Source organism: Alexandromys fortis, unplaced genomic scaffold (assembly GCF_014885135.2).
Source record: "Alexandromys fortis isolate MF-2015 unplaced genomic scaffold, M_Fortis_MF-2015_v1.1 scaffold_38, whole genome shotgun sequence".
Classification (NCBI taxonomy): domain Eukaryota; kingdom Metazoa; phylum Chordata; class Mammalia; order Rodentia; family Cricetidae; genus Alexandromys; species Alexandromys fortis.
Window position 1 is genome coordinate 9,434,331 of NW_026067916.1, and position 23,569 is coordinate 9,457,899.

The window sequence follows — 23,569 nt, forward strand, 5'->3', positions numbered from 1 at the left end:
CACCACTGAACCAAATTAGACCGACGTTCATATGGACTTGGTCCATGTTCTCAGACTCCAACGATGCTATGGCAGCACTGCCTGTCTCTCTGGTTTGCTCTTTCTCTAGCCTCACTGTACTACAGAGTGTGAACAAGACATGCATGACAGCTTTTCACTTCTTTCTTTAGGGACACAGTGAAAGCGTATTTAATTTTAGTCTCTGTTTTCCAAGGGCAAAAGCTACAACCATTGCAGATGGTTAGGGGGCTTGATGTATCCTGGGAATTTTCACTTTTCCCTAACCATCAAAACAACATGGTATAGTAGCATTGTGGTTTTCCTAATAACCAATTTTGCAATACCGAAACATTCCAGAAGCCTAGAAATAACTTATAAAGGCATGAAATCCACTGCCATCGAAGGTTACCTTCTCTTACCATTGTTTTATTTTAAATCTTCAATAAAAAGTGAATTATGGGTGTTTGTCAGGATACAGTCTTATTCATCCATCTCCTGTCTCTGGATTCTTCTGCCTACCTAGCAGCCCTCATTCAAGCTTTCTCGTCCCCGGAATTTCTTTCTGTCTTTCCCACCTTCTTTAGTATGGTGTCCATTACACTTTCAAAACTGCACACATACACGATGCACAGACACATACACACAATGTGCAGCCACACACACACAGACACAACACAGACACACATAGACACACACACAGACAAACACACAATGTACAGCCACACACACACACACACACACACAGAGACACACACACAATGCACAGCCACACACACACACAGAGACACACACGATGCACAGCCACACACACACACAGACACACACACAATGCACAGCCACACACACACACAGAGACACACACAGATAATGCACAGCCACACACACACACACACAGACACACACGATGCACAGCCACACACACACACACAGAGACACACACACAATGCACAGCCACACACACACACAGAGACACACACAGATAATGCACAGCCAGAGACACAGACACACACAGGAGAAGGGGCGATTTAACTCTATATTCTGCATATATGAGAAAGTTGGTGATATATAGCTTCCTGAATATGGCTTATTTTCATAATACAATGTATTATGTATTAGCTCTATCTAATTTTTGTATGTTACAACTTATGAATTAAACTCCCAAACATTATTAAATAAAAAAAAATGTTCAGGAGCTTTGATAATGAGCAATCTTTATACCTTCTTTACATTTGCTAATGTCTAGCACACCATATGATGTACAGTTGTTTGAGATGACAGTTTCAGTGCAGAAACAGTGATTGTCTGGATTCTGGAGCGGCGATGCAAAGGCCTTGGCTGGAAGAACAAATCTGTACACGGGGATTCCTTTAAGGTCAACGTCAGACCCAAACACGGCGTAGATGGACCTACATGGATATTTGAAGAAAGAGTTTCATCCTATGATCCAGAATCCCATTCTGCAGATCTGATTCTATTTCTTAAATCTAGTTTATATTCTTGGTTTAACTTAGAAAGCAGTCACACATTCCTGATGGAATTATTCTTAGAAAAAAATATTGATTTCCTTTTTTTATGGTTTTACAATTTACAACATACCATGTTTAAAATCATGAGTATAAAACAGGAATTCTTTAGTTCTTAAAAATCTTCTAGGGTCAGGTTTATATGTGAACTGTTACAGGGAATAAATATCAGAGATGCTTCCCATAGTTAAATTCTTCTATGCAACAAACATGTATTTGACTTATTCAAATTCTTTATTTGTGCTCAATTTAAATGAAATTTCCATCGCTCAAAAAGAGCTTAGAGGAAGAGCTGCTCACCTGGTGGGGTGTGTGCATGGAACAGATCTCTACCGTTCAGCCCCTGCCCTCCATGCCTTGTTCAGAGTGTCACAGATAATTAGCTATTCTCTCTGACCCCCAGCCAAGCCTATATGAAGCAGCCCTGTTCTCAGAAGCTTTATACATTCTGAGGGGTCTAAAGATTGACTGTAGTCTCTTCTTCAGCGAAAGGACTGAGGATCGGGGTAGTTGGGTGGGGTCTAGTACTCATGGGTATATCCTAATACCCTCAAGTTTAAAAACAACTTTGCTGTGGGAATCATTGACACAGCCTTGTAACAAATGAATCTTAAAAAATCAAGAAAAATATTTGTCCATCTTTTTTTAAGGCTGGAATGGAGAAGTCTAATGTTTGCCTTCCAGAAACTTACCTGCAAATGTCAGAGGAGAAAAACCGCAGCACCCGAGACTTCTCAACAAAAGGTGGGAAAGACGCTGCGTCTGTTAGAAATCAAGCCAATGACAAGCTTTTTTTTTTTTATGTGATGTGAAGCCTAGCAAAGTCTAGAAATCACTCTTTCCAGTGTAGTCAGGAAAAATAAAACATGAATTGTATATACGATTTTAAAGTTACCAGTGGGTTAGCTGTCTTCAGAAAATAAAAAATTATATTTCATTTATTCAAGCACATACATATTATTGTCTTAAACACATAATCAAATATCTTTCATTGTCAAGGTAACGCATGCTTAGAGCACATTTCAATCACAACGGATGTGACAGCCATCTTTGTCAATTTGATGAAGCCTAGAGTGCTGTGAGTGGGAAGTCTCCATTGAAGAGTAGCCTAGATCATATTGGCCCACGAGTCTGTCTGCAAGGAGTGTGGTGGTTTGAATGAGAGTGGCCCCTTAGCTGGGTAGTAGTGGCGCATACCTTTAATCCCAGCAAACACAGAAATATCTCTGTGAAGTGAAGTCCAGCCTGGTTTAAAGAGTGAGTTCGAGGACGGGCAAAGCTACACAGAGAAACCCTATCCCAAGCAAACAACAAATATAACCCTGAATAAACAAACAAAAGTCCCTACATGCTTAAATTTGAATGCTTAGTCATCAGGGAATGGCTCTATGTGGGAGGGATTAGGAGTAGGGATTGTTGGAGTAGGTGTGGCATTGCTGGAGGAAATATACCTCTGAGGGTGGGTTTTCAGGTCTCAAGAACCAAAACCAGGCCCAGTGGCTCACTCATACTGCTCCCTGTAGTTCAGAATGTAGAATTCTATTTTTTTCAAAATTATGTTTGCCTGTATGCAGTCATGTGCCCCTCCATGGTGACACTGGACTAAACGTCTGAAATTATAAGCCAGCCCCACATAAATAGTTTCCTTTATAAGAGTTGTCATGACCCTGCTGCCTGTTCACAGCAATAGAATAATGACTAAGACAGAGTTGGTATCAGGAATTGGTATTGCTTCGACAGACCTGACTATGCTGCTTCTTGACAAAATGTGGAGTTTGGGACTTTGGCTTAGAAAAGCAGTGGAATGTTTTAAGTAGGGCTTAATGGGCCATATTGGTAGGAGCATGGAAGACATGATTTGAACTGTTGGGCTTAGCTCAAGAGGGTGAAAGGAAAAGAATATTAGTAAGTCACTTAGAGACCGTTCCTATGATATATTGGCATCTTCATTGTTGAACCAAGGTCTCTTACTGGGACCTGAAGCTTACTGGATAGACTGGGCATGCCAGCCAGTGAGTTCCAGGGATCCACTCCTCTCAACTTTCCCAGATGCAGAATTACAAGTACGGCTCACCATTTCAACTGTGTTCATATGTTTGTTTGTTTTCCCATGGTCTCTGAGGACCCCTCAAGGTTCTTGTACTAGAGAGTTGCTTTTCTGAGAGGAAACATTCTCAAGGTGCATCCATCCTGTGAAAGGATGTGCTCCAAACTGCAGGAGGATGCAGCTTTAGATCACGATAGGCACACGTTGGCATCTTTGTTCCGGTGGCCATTTTCTCCCTCCTGGTCCCATTTCAAGTGTTCCTCTCACATGGATCTTTCCTTGTCCACTCATCTCTATTTCTGCGCATTTTTACTTCTTTAGTCTGCTTCTATATTCCCAGCTTCATGCCTGATGTTCTTATCAGCGCCATGACTAAACTCCCAAAGCTCTGTCTTCATTAGTTAAATCAATTTTAGTTTCAAACAGAGTCCTTAATGATTTTTTTTCTCTCATACACAGAGCATTCCTGACTGTTTAAGAAGAGCATAGTGTATTTCTCTTTGTCTAAAGATTATTAGGTTTATGAAACTATGAAAGTGTTGAAATCCTTGAAAATTTATTTGGAGAAGGGCCTTGGAAAACATTAATGGCTTTGTCCTACCTTTTTCACCCTATGAGACAGGATAGAATGAAATAAACTCGCAAATCTCAATTACGCCTTGGAAAAGGTAAACAGCCCCCGTGTTTCCTTTATTTAAGTTTCATTATCTTCATTATTTCGTTTCCCCATTAAGTATTTCCTCATCTACTTCGTAAACATTAGGCATGTGCCTCATAGTGATGAGAAGCTTATCTTTGACTTGAATTACTTCATGATATTTGATTACCATTGTATTGTACAATCATTTTTCTTTCACGAATGGACAGTGTGTACTGTGCATTTCTTTGAGGACAATAAGAAGCCCAACCTACCTATATCTTAAATCAAAGATTTCATCTGTTTCTTTGCATGTTAAATCTAATTTAGAGAACACATTTCAACATATATTCTTCACAGATAGTAGACATCTAATTTTGCTTCATTTTTGCTTTTTGCCCATTCTAACCAACTTGTCCAAATTAGGTTGCATCTGTTCTACAATCTTACCACCTCCATCTCAGCTCTGCATTGGTGTTATGTTTTCCTTTTTGAAAGGATATCTTTTCACATCTAAGTTATCAATCTAATATCGAGATAGCACCAACTATTAATTATACCTCTACATTTGTTTTTAACTACTTGCTGGGCACCAGCTTACTAAGTGCGATATTTTTACAAAGCAGCGTTTTTACAAAACTTTTCTAGCAATGAAACAAGACTGATCTGTGGTTAATCTAAAAGTTCTGTCACTTTAAGAAGATAGCCCCTTTCTGAGTCTGCCCAAAGATAAATACTCCCAAATATGGTGTTTGATAAATACTGTCCTTCAACCATCAGAATCCCTTTGGCTGGGAGTGATGTAGACTTGTGGGAGAAGGTGAGATTTTTCTCAGTTTGGTTATTACAACAAAGGTTCTTACCTGTGCCATTAATCATGTCGCAATAACTTGGCCAATAGGACAAATTCCTTAGGAATAAAAGAAATAAGATGAGCAAACACTCCCATTTCAAGAACACCATGTTCACACCATGCTTTCTTCTTTGAAACACTACTTTCATCAACGTAATGACGAATAGAGGTGATGACAGCTAGGATTTAATAAAAACTCCACACCGTTCAGTCCACGATTGTTTGATCCTCTAATCTTATTGCAATAAAGGAAGTACTGGGAACCTTAACAGGACGGATCTAAAACACAAGCTGCTAAGTGCCAAGTTCAATAGAAACCACTCGGATTGACACAGTTCTGCAAGAAAACGAGAGGAGTGTAGTTCTCTACTCAGGAATTTGTTCCCCTGGGAGAAATGCACTATGTAGTAGTCTGTCCACTTGTTCATACTTCAAATTGTTGAGGAAGTTCCTGACATAAGCTCACCCTGATATAGAAGGGGGAGAAAAAAGGAAGAAAGAGGAATAGCACCTGTTTGGATGCATATGGTTTTAAATATGTAAATATTTAATCTTTTCCTTTTCTGCATTGTGCTTTTTGCAGGTTTTACATTCTCCCCACTTTGGCATTACCAGGTACCAGTATTAGAATGATATAGAACCTATTTCTCTTTTATTATCTAATTTATCTAACGTGTGTGTGTGTGTGTGTGTGATTAAAAGCAATAGAATTAAATCTCCATGAATCTTCTCCTACCATTCTGAGTGTGAGAAAAGCTAGTGCTGTCTACTCCTCTAACACAGCTAGTCTACCAGGATTTCAAGATACACTGTGGCTTACGTTTTCAAAGGAAGTGCTGCCAATCATACTCAGGCTGGGCACAAGGGGTTAAAGCAATGAGTAATCTGACATCTTCACGGATCAACCACCTTTAGTTCTAACAACGCCCCCCCCCCATGATTGGACAACACTTTTCAACCCCAATCTACAGTCTGAAACCCAGGAAGTATGAGCAATGTTCAACATGCAAGCTTTTATATGATGAACCGAGAAGGAAACACATAGAATTGTTTTTCTCCACCAGACTTCTGTATAAAACCATGTGAGTGTGAACTTCTTTCTTCTTTAGAAGCAAAAGCATACTCCAGGAAACACTTACTCATTGGATGTTAGAGTTATGTAAGGGAACAGGTGGATGTAATAGTTATGTCTGTTAAGAAAATCATTTACAATTTTAATCTACCTTTAGTGGTCTTCATGGAATTATTGCATACATAGAAAAAAAAGTTTTTTTTTTCTCACGGGACTTATTTGGCTTCTTTATATTTTACAGAAATAAATAATAAAAAAATGTTTCAAATGAACTGTCAGAAACTGTGAGAAAGTAAAGTATGGCATCATGAACCTATTTTGTTCTTTCACTTTTCCAAAGGTGAGACACTGTGAGATTTATTACTCTATTGAAATGCGAATTCCATTTTCTATCAGTAGAAAAAATATTGGCACGGCAGGGAAATTGTAAAAGTGCTTGGATTCATTAAGCATTTTCCTGTTTGGAATCATTTAAAACATAACACTGCAGTGTACAAATTTTATTTCATATGCTCATTTAAAAAGGCATGGAAAGATCTATTTGCCTACCTCATAGATTGTATTGATGTCTTAATTGGTTATTACTTAATTGTATGGGCTCGCTGTAATGCTAGACATGCCAAAGAGATAAAAATTAACACTGCATCTCTTTGTCTAAGAGAAGGAATGAATAAAGGCAAACTTTTCATGTGTTGGTGCTGCTGAATGTCAGTCAGACTGTAAGAACAAGAAAGTGGCGTGAAGAATGGTTTAATGCCTATATCACAATTGCCCAGGATGCTCCATAGCCACATCTGTTTCATAGACTGATGATGCTGACATAGCAGTAGTAGTAAAATAATACTAACAGTTCTGAAGAACAACCTAATCTATCTTCCTCCCTCCCCCCCCCCCCCCCCCCCCCCCTCCCTCTCTCCCTTCCTCCCTCCTTTCCTCTCTCTCTCTGACACACACACAGACACATAGACACACAAACACATATAATAAAAACAGCGTTACTACCTTTTTCCCTTGTAAGAATCAATTATGGCAACTTTGCTTATGTTATCCTTTCCATTGAAAACTTTGTAAACTCCATCTACAGTATCATTGTACTGAAAAATAGAAACAAAAAAAATCACTCATAGATCAAGTCTTATTTAATGTGTCACAACATGTGCATCTAACTCCCTTTCACATTTCTCATTTAGGGGCCATTCACCATCATTTTATATTGTTAAATATTTTAATAGTACAATATAAAAGTTGCCTAGCAATAACTGCAAGGTGCTGAGATAAAATATAAGAAAAATAACTAACAGACACTGAAGGGCACCAGGCTCCAGCACTGCCGTGGAGCAACCAGAGCTAGTGTTCTTCACTGTCCCTAGCATTTTCTGGTGAGGACACGTTGAGCTAAACTTACGAGAATAACAAAAGATTTCTAAAAGTATTCTAAATTTTCAAATTGTTAATAGGAAGAAGATTACTCAAGCAAAATTAAGGATTCTGTTAGCCAAAGAAAGTGCTGTGATAATTTGGTTCAAATAATAATTGAAAATAATTCCTTCAGGGTTCCCAATTAATATTTAACTAGTATATATCTGTATAACCTGAAACACTAACAATAAGGAAATGGAAAACCCAAGTAATATTTCTATACAGTGTCCAATGATATAGCAGTCAAAGCAGACATTTGATTGGCGTCATACTTGTAACTCAGAACTTAGAGCTGTAGCTACATACAATTACATACAGCAGGAAGGTACACCTTCTTTATCACTAATCACTGTTCTGTGAAACTGAGGCACGAGCCTCAGTAAGTGAAGCTTGCTGAATATCTCAAGTAGAAATTCACAGTAGTTTTTAGTCCTTTAAAAATTTAACGGTCTAAAAAATGAGGAAGGAGATAATCAATATGTTTGAATTTTAAAACAAAAACATAATATTAACCTTGATTCTTCAGAACCAATAATTAAAATTAAACACAACATACAAAGATTTACAAATAAATTTTCAGTTGTTTTTAAGAATCAAAATTTGATTAATTTTTAAATTAAGATGAGTTTAGTCAAACTCATTGAATAATTTTTTACTAGCAAAACTTATGGCATATAAGGTTGAGACTTTAAAATGAATTAATTATATATTCTCAGATTAACTAATAAGGCTCATATGAAAAACTATAAATTTTCCCTAATGTCATTTTATTTCCATAATTAAAAGATAACAATGTACTCATATATATTTGATACTTACAGGATAAAACACACCAACTGTGGTAGAAATAGGATATGGAACCAAACTCAGAAATGGATCCTTGTAACCCCACAGCAGTTCTTTCAAGGTTCTATTTTGGAACATGGAAGACTTGGACTTTTTGATAAGTGAATTGAGCACAACTTGAACAAACGAGTTTGTATAGATATGTGGCGCAGCCTACAAAACATAGATCACTGTTTGAGAAATCGGTATATGCCATTTCTTAAATAAGTGGACGAAAGATAACAATTAAATTTAATTAAAATACAACAAAGACTTCAAAAATCTGTCAAATTCTGTCTAGACAAAAGTTATAATTTGTGTCATTTTTCTAATTCTGTCATGATTACATTTTTTTTCTGAATAATTTCTAGCCACAGGAAGACATTCACATTAAGAGCTGTTTTTAAATGATACTTAAGTCGATTATTGTGACTGTGTCATTTTTCTAGTTGACAAAATAAAATAAACTCATTCTTTTTATAAGTGATAAGATAGCTAAAGCCAAGTGATGAAGGTCATTATGAGATGTACTGTGTGTGACAGGGTCTGCACTCTCTTCTATACGGTAGCTATACACTCACTGCCACAGCCAGATTTAGAACTGTGAAGGTGTCATTCTCTGTTCCGACAGACAGCGAAGGCTCAAAGACTGCTCCGTTGGGCTGTACAAAAGAGACAGTGTTGTCCTCACTGTTCTGAGTTATATTCTCCTTGGCTAGGTAACGAACTCTGAAATAAAGAGAAACCAACAAAATGGGGAGAAATCAATGTACTCTGTGACCACTAGATATCAAATGTCTCTATTCATTCAACAACTACTTTAACCCAGAGCAATTTACACCAACTCACAGAATTACAAAGGTAAATAACTATTTAACACTGCATCTCTGGAAGTCTAATCAGAAAGGGTCTTAAACCTGGGAATAGGAAAGTGGAGAAGGACTAGGTTAAAATAGATGATGGTCTTGGGAAATCAAAGTGGAATGGGTTGAAGACATTTTGGTAATAATTCTATGTGATGGTCCAAATTAATAGAAATGTACATAAAAAGAACTAAAAGTAGCAAGTTCAAAATACTGAAGATGATGATGATGTGGTTTGAGAAATTCAAGTGTTTGAGCTTTGTTTAATTATGGAGTGAGAGAAAAACAGCTGGTGGTAATAAAAGCAAAAATGAGATTTTAAAAATAAAAGGGTTATATAATTAAATAGTGGTCTTTATTCTGAGGGTAAGGACTGTATTTTTCATATTAGACAGACCTCTTAAAGTGTGTAGTCTATCCAACACTCACGCTGTAAGTTCATTTGTGAAAGCAACAAGGAGCAACAGAGTCTATTTAAAGGGGTCCAGAACTAATTCTATTCCTTCGTTTTATCTCTTGAGTTCTTATTTCTAATCTCTTGGCTCAACAGTTGCAATATTTTCATGACTGTCTTAAAAGATAATGCTTTGTAGAAAAAATCACTTTGTTGGTACAAGCTATCCATTAAAGTAAAATAAGGCAGACATCCCCAGAACACTTTTCTATATTTGGATGCCAAGTAAATGAGGAGAGTTATAACTACTGTAAAGACTGAAGCAAGCATGAGCCTACAGGTTTGATATGAAATGTGAATTCCTGTGTAATATAAATCATGGGTCTCCATGCACATTGTGACTTTGGGTATTTTCAGTATTTTTGTTTTTGTTTTTTACTTCTTGGCATGTTTCAGCTCAGCTGGCCTTGAACTATGTTGGACGGGAAGGACATAAATTATTTATATGCCGACCTTTCCAGTGCTGTAGTTACAAAGATAAACCATCACACTTGACTCTAGCTTCTCCATGAATAAGCAAGGTAATGGCCATATTACTTCTAAACGTGGTTTAAGTAAAAATAGGAACCTATTTTAATAGTGATACCTTTATTGTTTATTCTCTGTTAAGTGAGATACTTAAGCAACCTAAGAAAATCTGAAACTTCTCAAGCACTAAATTCCTAATAATTATTTTGTCCTAAAATAACTATTTTAAAATTAAGGTACATGTTAATAATAAATCAAGCAAGCCTACAGGAATTGCAGAAACTTTGATGCAGTTATGACTAAGTGAAACAAAACCTGAATAATTTTGGGTATTTTTTCCCTTTAGTAATACTTACAACTTCAATCCAGTAGATGGCACTCAGTAAGAGAAAAATCAGTAAAATATTGTCTCCTCTAAGAAAAGTTCTTTTGAAAGAACATAATCACTCTCTTTTTCAATTAAAAAGGAAACCTTGGAATGTATTAGTTAATAAGATTAAGGGAAATAAGTTACCAAAGATGTTTACTTGATGCCTTCATTAGTATTTTTGTCAAAGAATAGATAAATTTAAAATAACCAAAGGGACTATAGTAATCAGAGTCATGGCAGGTTGGGGTATAATTACGATATTAAACCAGGTAATTTTATGCTTTGACCATGTCTTATATTATCAATCAATGCTTCCCCATTATTCTAGCACTTCTTCGCCAAATCAACCAGTAGTTCTGTTTTAGGAGGCATATTTCTTTCCAGCGTCAATTTAAAATGAATTTAGAGCCAGGCGTGATTTCACCTGACATATAGAAAACCTTCAAAATAGTAACATTTTTTTTTAAAAGCAGTTACTTATCCTCCACTTATTTCAAAGATCCTAAGCCAGCTAAGCTAAAGAAATTCCGTTTTGTTGATGCCATGAGACAAGGTGACTCATTCTTCATCAAGGCCAATTTGAAATTGCCATACAAAGGAGAGCTTGCTGTCTGCAAATTGTATCTATAAATCCTACTCCTTGCCAACCTTCACTGTTGCCTTGACAAACAAAAAAGATGTACCTAATTTATCCCCTTTAAGTTATATGTAGGAGCTAGACTATAGGATAGACACACATATGCTTTCTAGGAGAACGTAACTAGGCTTAATTGCTATGATTACACTTCTTTGTAGACCCACAAAACCCTTAAAGGTGAAAATAATTATTGCTAAACAAATAAAAATTTTAAAAAAAACAAACAGAGAATCATTATCTCTAAACAACACCAACAAAAATGATATGAAAATTTCTTAAATTCTATTATCTATTCTCTTCTCACACTTGGTCATTTTAGGCATATATTTTAGACTTTATTTCTAGTCTTTTCATGGATTACAGATTTCATAGATACAAACTTAGATACCATACATACAAACATAGATATCATCACATTTCTTAGAATTTAGATATTCATAGTTTCCTAATAAGTGCTATAATATAAAATATTTTCTTTGTAGTTATAAAAACAATCTTCTTTGGTCAAATTGTGAATCGGTTGAAGTAAGGAGGACAGGCTGCGTCCCACCGACTGGCTAGCTTAACCCCAAAATAACGACACAGAAATTGTATTAATTAAATTACTGCCTAGCCCATTAGCTCTAGCCTCTTATTGACTAACTCTCACATCTTGATTAACCTATTTCTATTAAATCTGTATTCACCACGAGGTCCTGACTTACCGGCCTGAGTCTAACCAATGTCTGTCTTGGGCAGGAGAAGCATGGCATCTGCTTGACTCTGCTCTTCTTCCTAGCATCCAGTTCGGTCTTTTCTGCCTACCTAAGTTTCTGCCCTATCAAAAGGCCAACATAGTCTCTTTCTTCAGTCAATGAAAGCAACACATCCTACACCAATTGGTGATTTTTGCACTAAAGGGAAAACTATTAAAGCATTTTAGCCCATAGATTGTATGTTGGTATAGTAGGCATGACCTTCACAACAACTACTGCTTTGTCTTCATAATTTAGAGGGTCAGATGTTAATCCAGAAACATGCTTTAAAAGGGATAAAAAAAAAGTGGACAATGACATAATGTACAAAATGCTTAGGAACTACAACTGTGGATTATAAAGATAATTAGGAATACAATAATATGGATATAATTTAATCATGTTATATAAGTGGCGTGGAAAGTCTTTCTGTATTTGTGTTGCTTTTATTGGTTAATGAATTAAGAAACTGGTTGGCCCATAGCAAGGCAGAACTTAGCTAGGCAGGGAAAACTAAACTGAATGTTGGAAGAAAGAAGGCACAGTCAGTGAGTAGCCATGTAGCTCTTGAGAAAGACACTCAGGACAGAACTTTACCCAGCAAGCCACAGCCACATGGTGATACACAGATTAATGGAGATGGGTTAGGTTAGGATATAAGAGTTAGTCAGAAATACTCTTAAGCTATTGACCAATCAGTATTGCAAATGATATGGTTTCTGTGTGATTATTTCGGGGCTGATCAGCTGGGCACTAACTAGCGGTCTCCTAGAACACATAAGTAGTTGTGCTTCTTCTTGAGAGGAAATCACATGAATGCATGAAGAATGATACAAAATACTTAACAGTGTTCTCATGGGAAAATAAAGTTATTCCTAATTCACAGCTAGGTTAGTTTTTTCAGTGCCTTTGACAGCTTTGAGAGTTAAAAAGAAGAGGATCTATGATTTTAACAGAAGAACATGTATGCAGAAAACCTATATCTGTGAATGTGGACAAATATCTTCTGTTTTCACTGTCTGCTTTGTTTTCTTCTTCATACAGTGATAGTTTCTGACTGATTATCTCTCCTAGACTCATTCATTTAAGATTCTATTTATAATCTTATTAAACCAACCCTTAGAACACTTAAGATAATGAGAAAATAGGTTTAAATTGCTATGTAAATCTCAACACCTAGATGACCTCAGCACTTACAGGAACTACCATTATGCAAAATCATTTTAGCTTATAGTTCTCAAAGTACAGTCTTTATCTGAAACACACAGGCGAGTTTAAAACCTACAGGCAGAGTCTTTGACTCCCTTGGCGTAGAGGTTGGTGTTATTGCCATTGTCCCCAGCCGAGAGCCACGCCTTGGCAATCACAGTTGTAAGATTCTTATTTCATTTTACGATGTTTATCTTGTATACTTAAAACTTTCAACATGCTTACTATGAAGTTAGGAACATGGCAAAAATGTCAAACAAAACATCTGTGAGTTGTTGAGGACAGTTATTTCATAGCTTTATGTTGATAGTAAATTCTATACTTTTTTTCTGCACAATTAAAATCTGGTAACATTTGAATGCCATATATGTATAGCAACCTGAGGAGTTGTTAAACCTATAGATAAAAGATCCATTTACAGGTAAGGTAAAAAGTAAGCTAATGGCAAGAAAGGCAATGCATTTCGATACAATGGAGCTCCTTGGGAGGAGAACTTCTCAGAAATGAGGTGAGAACACTACTCAGTCTCAAGAATTCGCTCACCTGTATGTGTAAGGACCTCTCTGTTTCACTTTGATTTTGTCACTGTTCGTTGCCACATCATCTGGATTTTGCACATCAAAGATCCAAAACTGTCTGTACACAGTGGTGCCTGTTTTAACCCAGTTTTTGTAAGCAATTGTTCCTTCTTCAAGGACAACTTCCTGTGGGAAATAAAACAAGTTTGGGTTGTTTCTTTACAATGAACATGGACACTTCTAAGACCTTGTTATACTTAGAATAAAAGGAACAACTTGTGAGAACTTGTGTAACTTGGTCACACACTTAAAGCAGGAATGTTGTCCCCACAAAGCACCTTCTCTTGGTTAAAGTTTATACAGAGAATCTGTGTGAGAATGGCAAAGCCATCCTGTCGCTTTCTAAGGGAAGCTTTCAAGTGAACCTGTGGCAACATTTCCTTAGTCAACAAAACAGGAAATTAAGCTAATTCTAAAAATTATCACACCGAAGACGCTTGGCCAGGTATCGTCTTCTAACCTTGAGGAGCAGTGTTAGTGAGACACAAAGGACAAATGCTGAGAGAAAACTTAATTATTATTGGGAGATTTACACAGCAATAGCACTAAAACCCATCCTTCTTCCCAAGTTGGGCAATTCAAGGGATTGGGACTAATCTTTGTTAAATGGAGACCATAAATGCTCATGATGAATTACATAAGTATAAATTTTCCTCTTTGGAATCCCATTCAACATGACCCCTGGAAACCACTATATGTTTGCAGGTATGCCTGATTCTGTTTCCAAAAGATATAACTGCTTAATTTATCATTGTACTACTAATTTTCAAAGAAAAGAACAAGATGAAGGAGGAATAGTGTGTGTGTGTGTGTGTGTGTGTGTGTGTGTGTGCGTCTGCATGCATGCCTGTCTGTCTGTCGGTCTGTGTGTGGCATGATGCACATTAGAAATCAGGTATATGAGTTGTGGTGGAAATACACAAGAAGAAAATATACAGCAAAGGAACTGAGACTGTTACGAGCTGCCTCCTGTTTAGATTTGAGACCAAGTGGGAAGCCACAAAGCCCCTGAGGGCCCATCTCATTGTCTGCTCGGTAAGAGAGTTACCATAGATGCTAGCCCAGCTGCTGTCCAGGGCAGTCATTCTCTGAACAGGAAGTCCGCAAAGTCATAGTAACTAGTGCAAACAAAGAGAGTTTGTAGCTGGTAGAAATTCCAGTTAAGTGATTTGAAAAGAATGCCTAGGTCCAAGAGTGTGTAAGGAGAAAAGGAAGGAACATATTTCACAAAATTTAGCCTACTGGAATCAATGAACACAGGGACAACATAACCCACTTTTCTTTCTTCACCTGGAAATATCAGTTCACTGAATGACTGGGTCAGGAAAGGGTAAGAAGCAGTAGTGTGCATTTGAGGTTGAACCTCTGAGAAAGCAGGTGGCTGTCACAAGTGCAGCCCAGGCAAGCAGTATCACAGTGCCTGAGGAAATCCGCATCACTGACCCTTCCACCAGCCCTCTTTTGCTTCATACTGTTACTAAATCCCCCCCCCCACACACACACACCCTGGTCATGTTCTGCTCAAAGATGGTGGATGTGAAATCAAGTTTCATGTCTTTGGGAATCATATTGCTTCATGCAGAGGATAATGGGGGTTCAGAGAGCAGAAGGAGGCAATAGACTAGGATGGGTTTGAAACTATAGTGGTGTGTCCCAAGCACACTTGAACAAGGGCTGCTCGGTAGTGGTGTAGGCAGGTGAGCTGCTCGCGTGATGTTCAGATTTCCAGTTCTTTTCTGTTAAAGTACCCTTTAAAGAAAGATATGCTGCCAAAATGTAGACTTCCACAATAATAGCCCAGGATTAGGACAGACTTACAAAACAAAGAATACTTGCCTTTCTTAAAATAAAGGTGTTGGTGAATATCAAAGCTAAAATCTGTATTGATTCAACTATGCCAGAAGTATGTCAGAAGACTATGAAAAAAGAACACCCTCACACACACAAGCATCAGCAGGTCATAAATTTATAAGGCCCAACATAACAGCTGTTAGTGATCTTGTATAACTAAAAGTACAGATTCATTTCAGTCTTTAGTGAAAATAAGCCACTCTACTCTTCTGAACTTGAAATGGTTTCTGAGTGTACATTTTGTTTTGTTCTGTGAACAGAGCAGCCACTGGACTGTGGCTGGGAGGCGGGGTAGAAAGAGAGATCTCATTCCAAGACAGAGATGTACACACTAACTTTGATAGTTATGTGGGTGAGTATTCTTGTAATGGAATGGCAACGCCAGGAAAGTATGTGTCACACTCACATGACTGTCAAAGTAATAATTAAGATAACTTAGTTTTTCTGTATCGGAGTAGAGGAAGCACAGAATTTAAAGCAAACGCCTTCATGCCCAAAGAGCCCATGAAAAGCAGAAGCATGGGTAGAACACTCAGTACCCAGTGAAACTAGACACCATATTAGAAACTAGATACTAGAAATCTGTGTGGATTCAGACAGATTATTTCAGGTATTTATATCTTAGTTTCCTCATAAGGTAAAGATTAGATATGTGGAGCCGTATGAACTAAGCACATTTAGAAGCAAAACATATGGATGACATCTGAACATGGTTTGCTTTCACCTCACAAATTATTGCAGCTAAGAAGTGTGGGCTGAACGGCATGGACCACCCAGAAGCCACCCGGCAAGTGCTGACCGCTAGTCCTGTGGAGACAGACTCCACTTGTTAGAGCAAAACTCCCCATCCTTCCTTCCCATGCTGCTCAAAGTCTACGGTCAGCTGTTCGTTACCCAATGCCGTCATGTGACCGTTACAGTACCACATGACATTTCTTTCTCTGTCACTTAATCAGTGATGATTTTTACGTCGTTTGCATGAAACACTTCCTTCAAAGTCAGATGTTTGTCTTTGTCACCATACTTCCCATCCACCCTGTACTGTTCTAAGCAGGACAGTATGTTCAGCAGTAGGATGGCCGTGGTGGGAGTGACCAGCCTCATTCTGTGCAGATTTGTAGCTCCACTCGCCAGGAGGGAATTCTGTTCCCCTCCAGTAAACCTGGTCAAATGCTCATGGCTGTGCAAGTCGTAGGCACTAAGAGCCGTTTTTGTTTTGCTGAGTAAACTTGCACCCTTCCACTGTCTTCTTAATCTTCACCTCCATGCTCATAGACGAGCATCAGGCAGTGCTTTGTTCAGAGAAGCTCGTTTTGGCAGTGGGTGCTGGTTATTACAGAGATTCATGACCGGTGAAAGCGGCAAGTGTAGGGAGCGCTCAGTGCTGGCTCAGCCTTGAAAGAGGCATCTCTGTCACGCTGCTCCCTGGAAATCTCAGAAACAGCCATAAAGAAGGGGCTGAAGGCATGGAGGAACTGGAGGAAGGGACGGAGCATGGTGACACGCTGTCTCCCAGCCACGGTGTGGATGCTTTACTCAAGAACTCATCAGACGTCTTAGTGGCTGAATATTCTGTGTCCAAGGATGGACGCACAGAATTTCATTGGGAATGGAGGGGGGGTGGGGTCATTGAGTCCCACCTGTCCTCATGTGAACAACACAAATTGAACTCATCCTAACACTGGTAATGAAAAAAACCAGGTAGGAATAGTGTTTGAGAAAAGATATCATTGAGAGGGGACAAAAAAGACCATCAGGGGTTACTATGATCAAAATACATTCTACATATGTAGGAAAATATCATAAAGAAACTCATTACTATGCACACAATTAACATAAACTAATAAAATTTCTAATATATAAGTGTTATATCTACAAAGTTAAAGAGAATTCAATAGATTATTGGTGACAGTTATGCTATGAAGAACAAATGGCTTTAGTATTAGGATAGAATCAATTCAATATGGAATAAAATGTATTGATGTATATTAAGGCATTAAGATTTAATATTTCAGAGGTTCAAAAATTAGCCTTTCAGAATTTATGTAAGAAGCTAGAATGAGAGATTTCATCCCAGTTGGAAAGTGAACTATATGATATTGACCATGAAAAAGAAAAGAAACCTACATTTGCTGAATTCTGTTTCTAAAATCATTGCTTGTGAGCCATTGTTAATAGTTCTATGGAGGTATGTGTGGTATGTATGCTGTTATTTTAACTTAGTTATTCTACTGTTACTTAATCTCATGCCCTTATATAGGAGAATAATCCTTACATATAAAGTAGTTAAAGACATTTTTACTGGGCTTTTACGTACCATGGAAAGGTGTGAATTACCTCATAATTTCCAGGAATACTACAACCATATATTATGCAAATATAGACTATTGTCCAAAATTTATCAGTTTAATCAATCATCCTGGTAGATTCCATTCTCCCTCCATTCCCAGCTTTGTGCAATCTCCTTTTGAGCCTGGGTACTATATTACCCCATCTCCTTTTGTGAAAGGTTACACATACATCTCTCATTTCACAATAGTGAGCTCTGGCATGTGGTATCCTGAAATCGATCTCACTTTTCAGTCTTCAGGAGCCCTCCACTCTTTTGTGAGGCGAAATCATTCTTTGACCTGGAGCTCAGGCTAGACTGCTGGCCAGAACTCCCCAGAAATCTGTCTCTGTCTCTCCATGGCTGAGATTACAAGTACAAGCTACCATGGCAGGGATTTTACAAGGGTTTGAGCATTGAGCTCAGGTTCTCATGCCTGCTTGGCAAATACATCACCAGGAGAGCTTTGTGCACAGTCCCTAGCCACTGCTTATTCAGTGTTCATCAGCCAGGAAACGTTTCATTTCAGCTTCCCTTTATATCCGCTTTCCTCTTAACTTCTAATAAATTATACTCCCTATTCCTGTTTCTTCATAAAACCCAGCTTCTTTTCCCTTTCTCGTTCTCCTTGCTTTTGACTATGCAAAAGTCTGTAGTAAGCAATCCTGCTACTCTGAACACTCAACCCCTAGAAGGCAATGTGTTTGTTTAGTTTTATCTGTAACCTCGCAGTAATCATCAAATCTGTTAGGACTCTGACCTTTGAATACAGACTGATGTTCACATCAAGCCACTTATAAAACTTCTGTGCCTTTCACCTCTTTGGGTATCTATTTCCATCAACAAATTAGATGGCCATGTTATGGAATGTCACATTTATTCCTCTCTCTCCTGACTTAGTCCTCCTATTGAAAATAATAATGTATCTAGGACTCCACCAATTTTTATAAAGCATTACCATTTTAGTCCTTTAGCAACATAATGAGCCTGTAAATAAAGACATTTCTATAAAAGTAATTTTAATCTCATTGTGTAGAGGTTCTGTCCCACAATCCTTGTTCTTTTCAAGATTTCATGTTATCAATTCCCAAACACATTCATTCTAGGGTCATAGTATTGAAGGTTATATCACTTAGTCTCTAATTTTTCCTATCTACTACTTAAGATGAAATGTTGATTTAGAAGATTGTAAAAAATAGATCAAATTTTATATATATATATATATATATATATATATATATATATATCTCCACATGTTTATTTATGAAAGTTAAATCAATTTTGTATGGGAAGCTCTTAGTAATACTCTTAGTTACTTGTGTTTCTTATATTATTCTGAAAATAAAATACCAACTGTTTTTTACATCACCAATTAGTTACTTTTTTATAGTGTTTAAAATGTCACAAATCTAAGTATATTGCATTATCCCCAACTCTCTTATTATTCTAGTAATCCTGCGATATTCTCTATCTTTTAATATTATACAATATATTTTGATTGTTTTCTTTCCCCTAATTCCAACTTCTCTCAGAGCCTTCCCTCCTATCCCCCACCCTATGGATTCAACTTCATATTCTCTCTCTCTCTCTCTCTCTCTCTCTCTCTCTCTCTCTCTCTCTCTCTCTCTTTGTAAAAAGTGAAAATTGAAACAAAGAAACAAAATAAAAACAATAAGACAAACCAAGCAGAAAACCTAAACCAGACCAAACCAAAAGTGCTCAATGAAACACTGAGTCCATTTTGTTTTGGCCAACTACTTGTTGGCATGGAAGCTATCCTGGTTTGTAGTTTAAATACTCGGTGAACTCCATTGGAGAAGAGTGATTTTTTATTTTCTTCCCCAGCAGAAATCAATTGTAAATAGCTTTTGTGTAAGGGATGGGACTGTGTGTCCATTCCCTCCTCTCTGGGCTGTGGTTTTGTCTATTTTGAGCATTTGCAGACTTCTGACGCTGCCAGTCTCTGTGAGGTCATATGTGCCTGTGCCTATCCTGTCTGAAGGCACTGTTTCCTGGAGCTGTCCACTACCTGATTTTCTAGCTTTCTTAGCTTGCATTCCACAGAGACCTTGACCTGTTCCTTCTTAAGTGCACTCAGCTGCATCCCGCAGCTTTCCCTTGCTGTTAATCAGTCCTTTTGAAAATTGCAACACAATTCTCTACGGGCTTTTCATATTAAATACTTCTTCAAAATCAAATAAAATTTCATTGTGTCTTCTTCAATCTGCATGAAAAATTCTTTTTCTTCCTACATAACATTTATTTTTCATATTATACGTAATTTAGCCCTATATTTTCAAAGCTTTGTCCATTTTCTTTCACAAGACACCCATTTTCTTAGATATTTCTTATACTGGTTGAGAAAAAGTTTTATTTTGCTCGCTCCCAATTATTCATTCTATAAATAAAATAAAACTCTCTTTTCCTAAGTTTTCTTTGTGATCTCTGAGCAAATTATTAAAGATTTAATATAAAATGGTGTTAGCTTTCATGTATCACTCAAGAAAGGTTATGTGATTTAATTGTGCTACATAGAGAAAAGATGAACTATTCAGCCATTGTCCATGTTAGTCTATAATGCTGTTTCCTGGGAGATTGTGACTTTTTGTTCACAAGAAAGTTCTGGTCCGTGTGTTGACACAGGTGATGCTCTGCAATGATCCAGGTTGAAACCACAAGGGACCAAAGAGAAAGAGCCAGAGCAGCGGCAGTGCCATCTCCTCTCCCACCCACACCCTTCTTTGTAATTCTACATCGATAATATTACCAAGCAAAACTGGAGAGGCCATTGAAAAGGCTATGTTTCAATAAAAAAAAATTATGTATAATTTGTACATAGCATGTATATTTCAATACTTGTATTGTAAAATATAGCATGCATTTTATTAAATGTAAACAGCTGGAGAAATGTAAGAAGAGATCATCATCGATTAGTTATCAAGCAACTGTGTGTGTGTCTGTGTGTGTGTGTGTGTGTGTGTGTGTGTGTGTGATGTAGGAATTCTTACTTTCAACACTGCATACTGAGATGGCAGTAAAAGAACTCAGTGGGAGAGAATCTTTCACCTTACAGATTTAGCATTTGTAAGGACAAGAAAGCAAAATCTCATAGAAGTAACATCTGTTTGTGAATAACTATAATTGAAGTTCATTTTTACGTTAATTCCATTAAGCCAATGTTCCTGTGAATAGACATGAAATTTGCTGACATCTCAAGGATTGCCACAGTGCCAAAAATTAAAGAATGGATGGAGAGACTAAAGGTCTTGGTAGTAATTGAAATTCCAGTGGAAATTAACATTAATTTGTCTGACTCTCCTTGCTGCAGTACAGTTACTGCCTATCTAGGTTGCTAGGATCAACCCAGTCTAGGAACTGAGGTCAAGGCTCCTGGCTATGGCGCCTGGCCACCGTTAGTTGACAGTTTTTCAACTGAACACGGGTACCTCTGGGCAGGACAGGTGCACAGGAGAGGTGCAACAGTCCTTTCCCCGCCGTTCACTATGATGGAGAGAGCATTATTTCATTTGTGACCACTATTTCCAAACTGCTTACACCACTTGAATTTCCAGCTATCCTGCAGGATGACAGTAGATGGGCTTCCCCATGTTATACATGGGGAATCTTCAATTCATGAGACTTCCTTTGAATGTGAACCTAAGTAAAACAAACTAGGGTGAGAGATGACGATGAATATATCCATCTTCTTAAATCATTCCAATCTGAGCAAAAACTCCACCTTATTGATGTATGACAAGATGTGCCCTATATAATAACATTCTCCCTGAACTTTCGAGAGAACCAGATCCTCATGTGAGTATACACTGATTCTATGTATTAGTAATGACTATTCTCCCTATTTAAGAGGAGTTTTCCCGGGGTCCTAATTCAATAATAAAAATTTTTAACATGTACACCCACATAGATACATACATTTTCTCATTGTTAATAAAGATGCAACTTCTATTATAATAATGTTCTTAAAAATATACTATTTCTATTCAAAAGCATGACAGTGAACTCTCCAAACATTAAGATAATTATTTCTACTAAACCATATAACTGTTACCTGAAGTTTTATCAAAATTTTCTATACTTCAACTTAGAAATACATTCGTGTCCAATTTTCACTATACTCATAAGAGTTTTGGGAGGCTAATTTTGCATTCTGCTGTGATGTTTCACAAGGCATACTTCGTCATGTGGGGCTGTAGCGGGTCTCATCACCTTCCTACCGAATGCACAGCATGGCCAGGTAACACAAAACCAGCATCCAGATAACATCCACAGAGACATGATAGAACAAGCAGAGGCCCAGCAGGTTTTCTCGGTCGCCTGTACCTTTTTGATGGTCTTCTCAATAAGCATGTCTCCTACTGGCATGAGAACGCCCCCAAACACAGCCAGGACTGCTCCAATGACAGCTCCGGTGATGAGCCCACAGTTCCGATTGCAGCCCATTTTCCTCGTGCAGGTGAAGAATCGCGGTGGAGCACTGGGTTCTCAGCAACGGCCAGGTATGATTACTGTGTTTTCTGCGTGTCCTGATTCTGCCACTGGGACAATGTCATAAAGCAGGAGCTTACGTAGCAGCACAAAAAGATCAAAGTACAAAGAAAGCCTGCCACCAGAACAGATAATTCTGCCCATTGACGAGAAACAAATAATTTTTTGCTTGGCTCACCAAGCTGGTTTTCTATGTCCTTCTCCCTCTTCTTGCTCCTAAAATCCCACTAGAGGCAGAACAGCAAAGAGACTGCTTTCCCAACTCCCTTTCTAATTCTTCTGTTTTGTAATTTCCTCCCTGGGTGACTAACTTATTATTATCTTATCTAAGCAGAACCATGTGTACTTATTCTCGTTCTCCAGCTCCCTACCACCCTACCATAGGGTGCTCCTTTATCCTCTCCCTCGCCTATCAACATTCTGCACCCAAACAGAATTGTAAACATTCTGCCAGGGATCCTCCTGAAACCCAAATGTGGCTGGCCTGATATTTGCTGTCTGCCAAAACATCAAGGCAACGGGAACATACCTTATTCATGAACAAACGGCAGTGGCTATTTGCAAGAAATAGGCTGGTGGGGCTCAGAGAGAATCAAACTTCAAAGCATTTGGAAGCTACCTGTCAAAACGAGAAAGCAGAGAAACAACGCATTATCACAAAATTAGTACTACTATCTTTTTAAATGTAGTTGTACGTGTTAAAGAAAATTCCACTTTTCTGGCATTTACGTTTGTGAAAATATTCAATAAACTTTTAAAAGTATATATGACTTATGATTTAATCACTAATGACGTTTGGTAGAATATGGTTAATGAACTTGAGTCCACACATATTTTATTTGTGTGTAGATTTAGCATTAGGCTTCCCTTTTGTTCCTCTTAAAGAGTCTTTTACATAATCAATTGTAGTGCCATCCATTTTTCCCTATGTATGGATCTTTATCAATTCTTTTAAATAATGTATTATTGTTAATATGTATGTTATGTAGTCAGTTTAACTTGTGATACCATGTTTTATGTGCTTATCATGCAACTATGAAAGAAAACAATTTACTGGATCCTGCTGCAACAAAATTATTAAAGTGGTGTCATGTTTTATCAATATTTGAGGAGGAAGCTGGGTTTAGTGACAGTTTTATGATGGTCTTTCACCTTTCTTTTTTTGTTTTTTTTTTTTTTTTTTTTTTTTTTTTT

General features: G+C 37.6%; 1 protein-coding gene across 5 annotated transcripts in view; it reads right to left on the reverse strand.

The window, feature by feature from the left end:
• Cd36 (CD36 molecule (CD36 blood group)) overlaps nt 1-23,569 on the reverse strand; it is a 203,043-nt gene that overhangs the window by 124,304 nt on the left and 55,170 nt on the right. For all 5 annotated transcript variants that reach the window (XR_007591253.1, XR_007591252.1, XM_050139816.1 and 2 more), the window contains 9 exons: nt 22,905-22,994; nt 22,211-22,425; nt 13,655-13,815; nt 8,958-9,105; nt 8,371-8,550; nt 7,135-7,226; nt 5,071-5,117; nt 2,216-2,285; nt 1,219-1,406 (listed from right to left, as the gene is read on the reverse strand). Coding sequence is in view for 3 of the 5 variants with exons in the window: in XM_050139816.1 (XP_049995773.1) it covers nt 1,219-1,406; nt 2,216-2,285; nt 5,071-5,117; nt 7,135-7,226; nt 8,371-8,550; nt 8,958-9,105; nt 13,655-13,815; nt 22,211-22,330 (1,006 nt within the window). In the remaining 2 variants the exon portion in view is untranslated. The remainder of the gene's footprint in view (nt 1-1,218; nt 1,407-2,215; nt 2,286-5,070; nt 5,118-7,134; nt 7,227-8,370; nt 8,551-8,957; nt 9,106-13,654; nt 13,816-22,210; nt 22,426-22,904; nt 22,995-23,569) is intronic.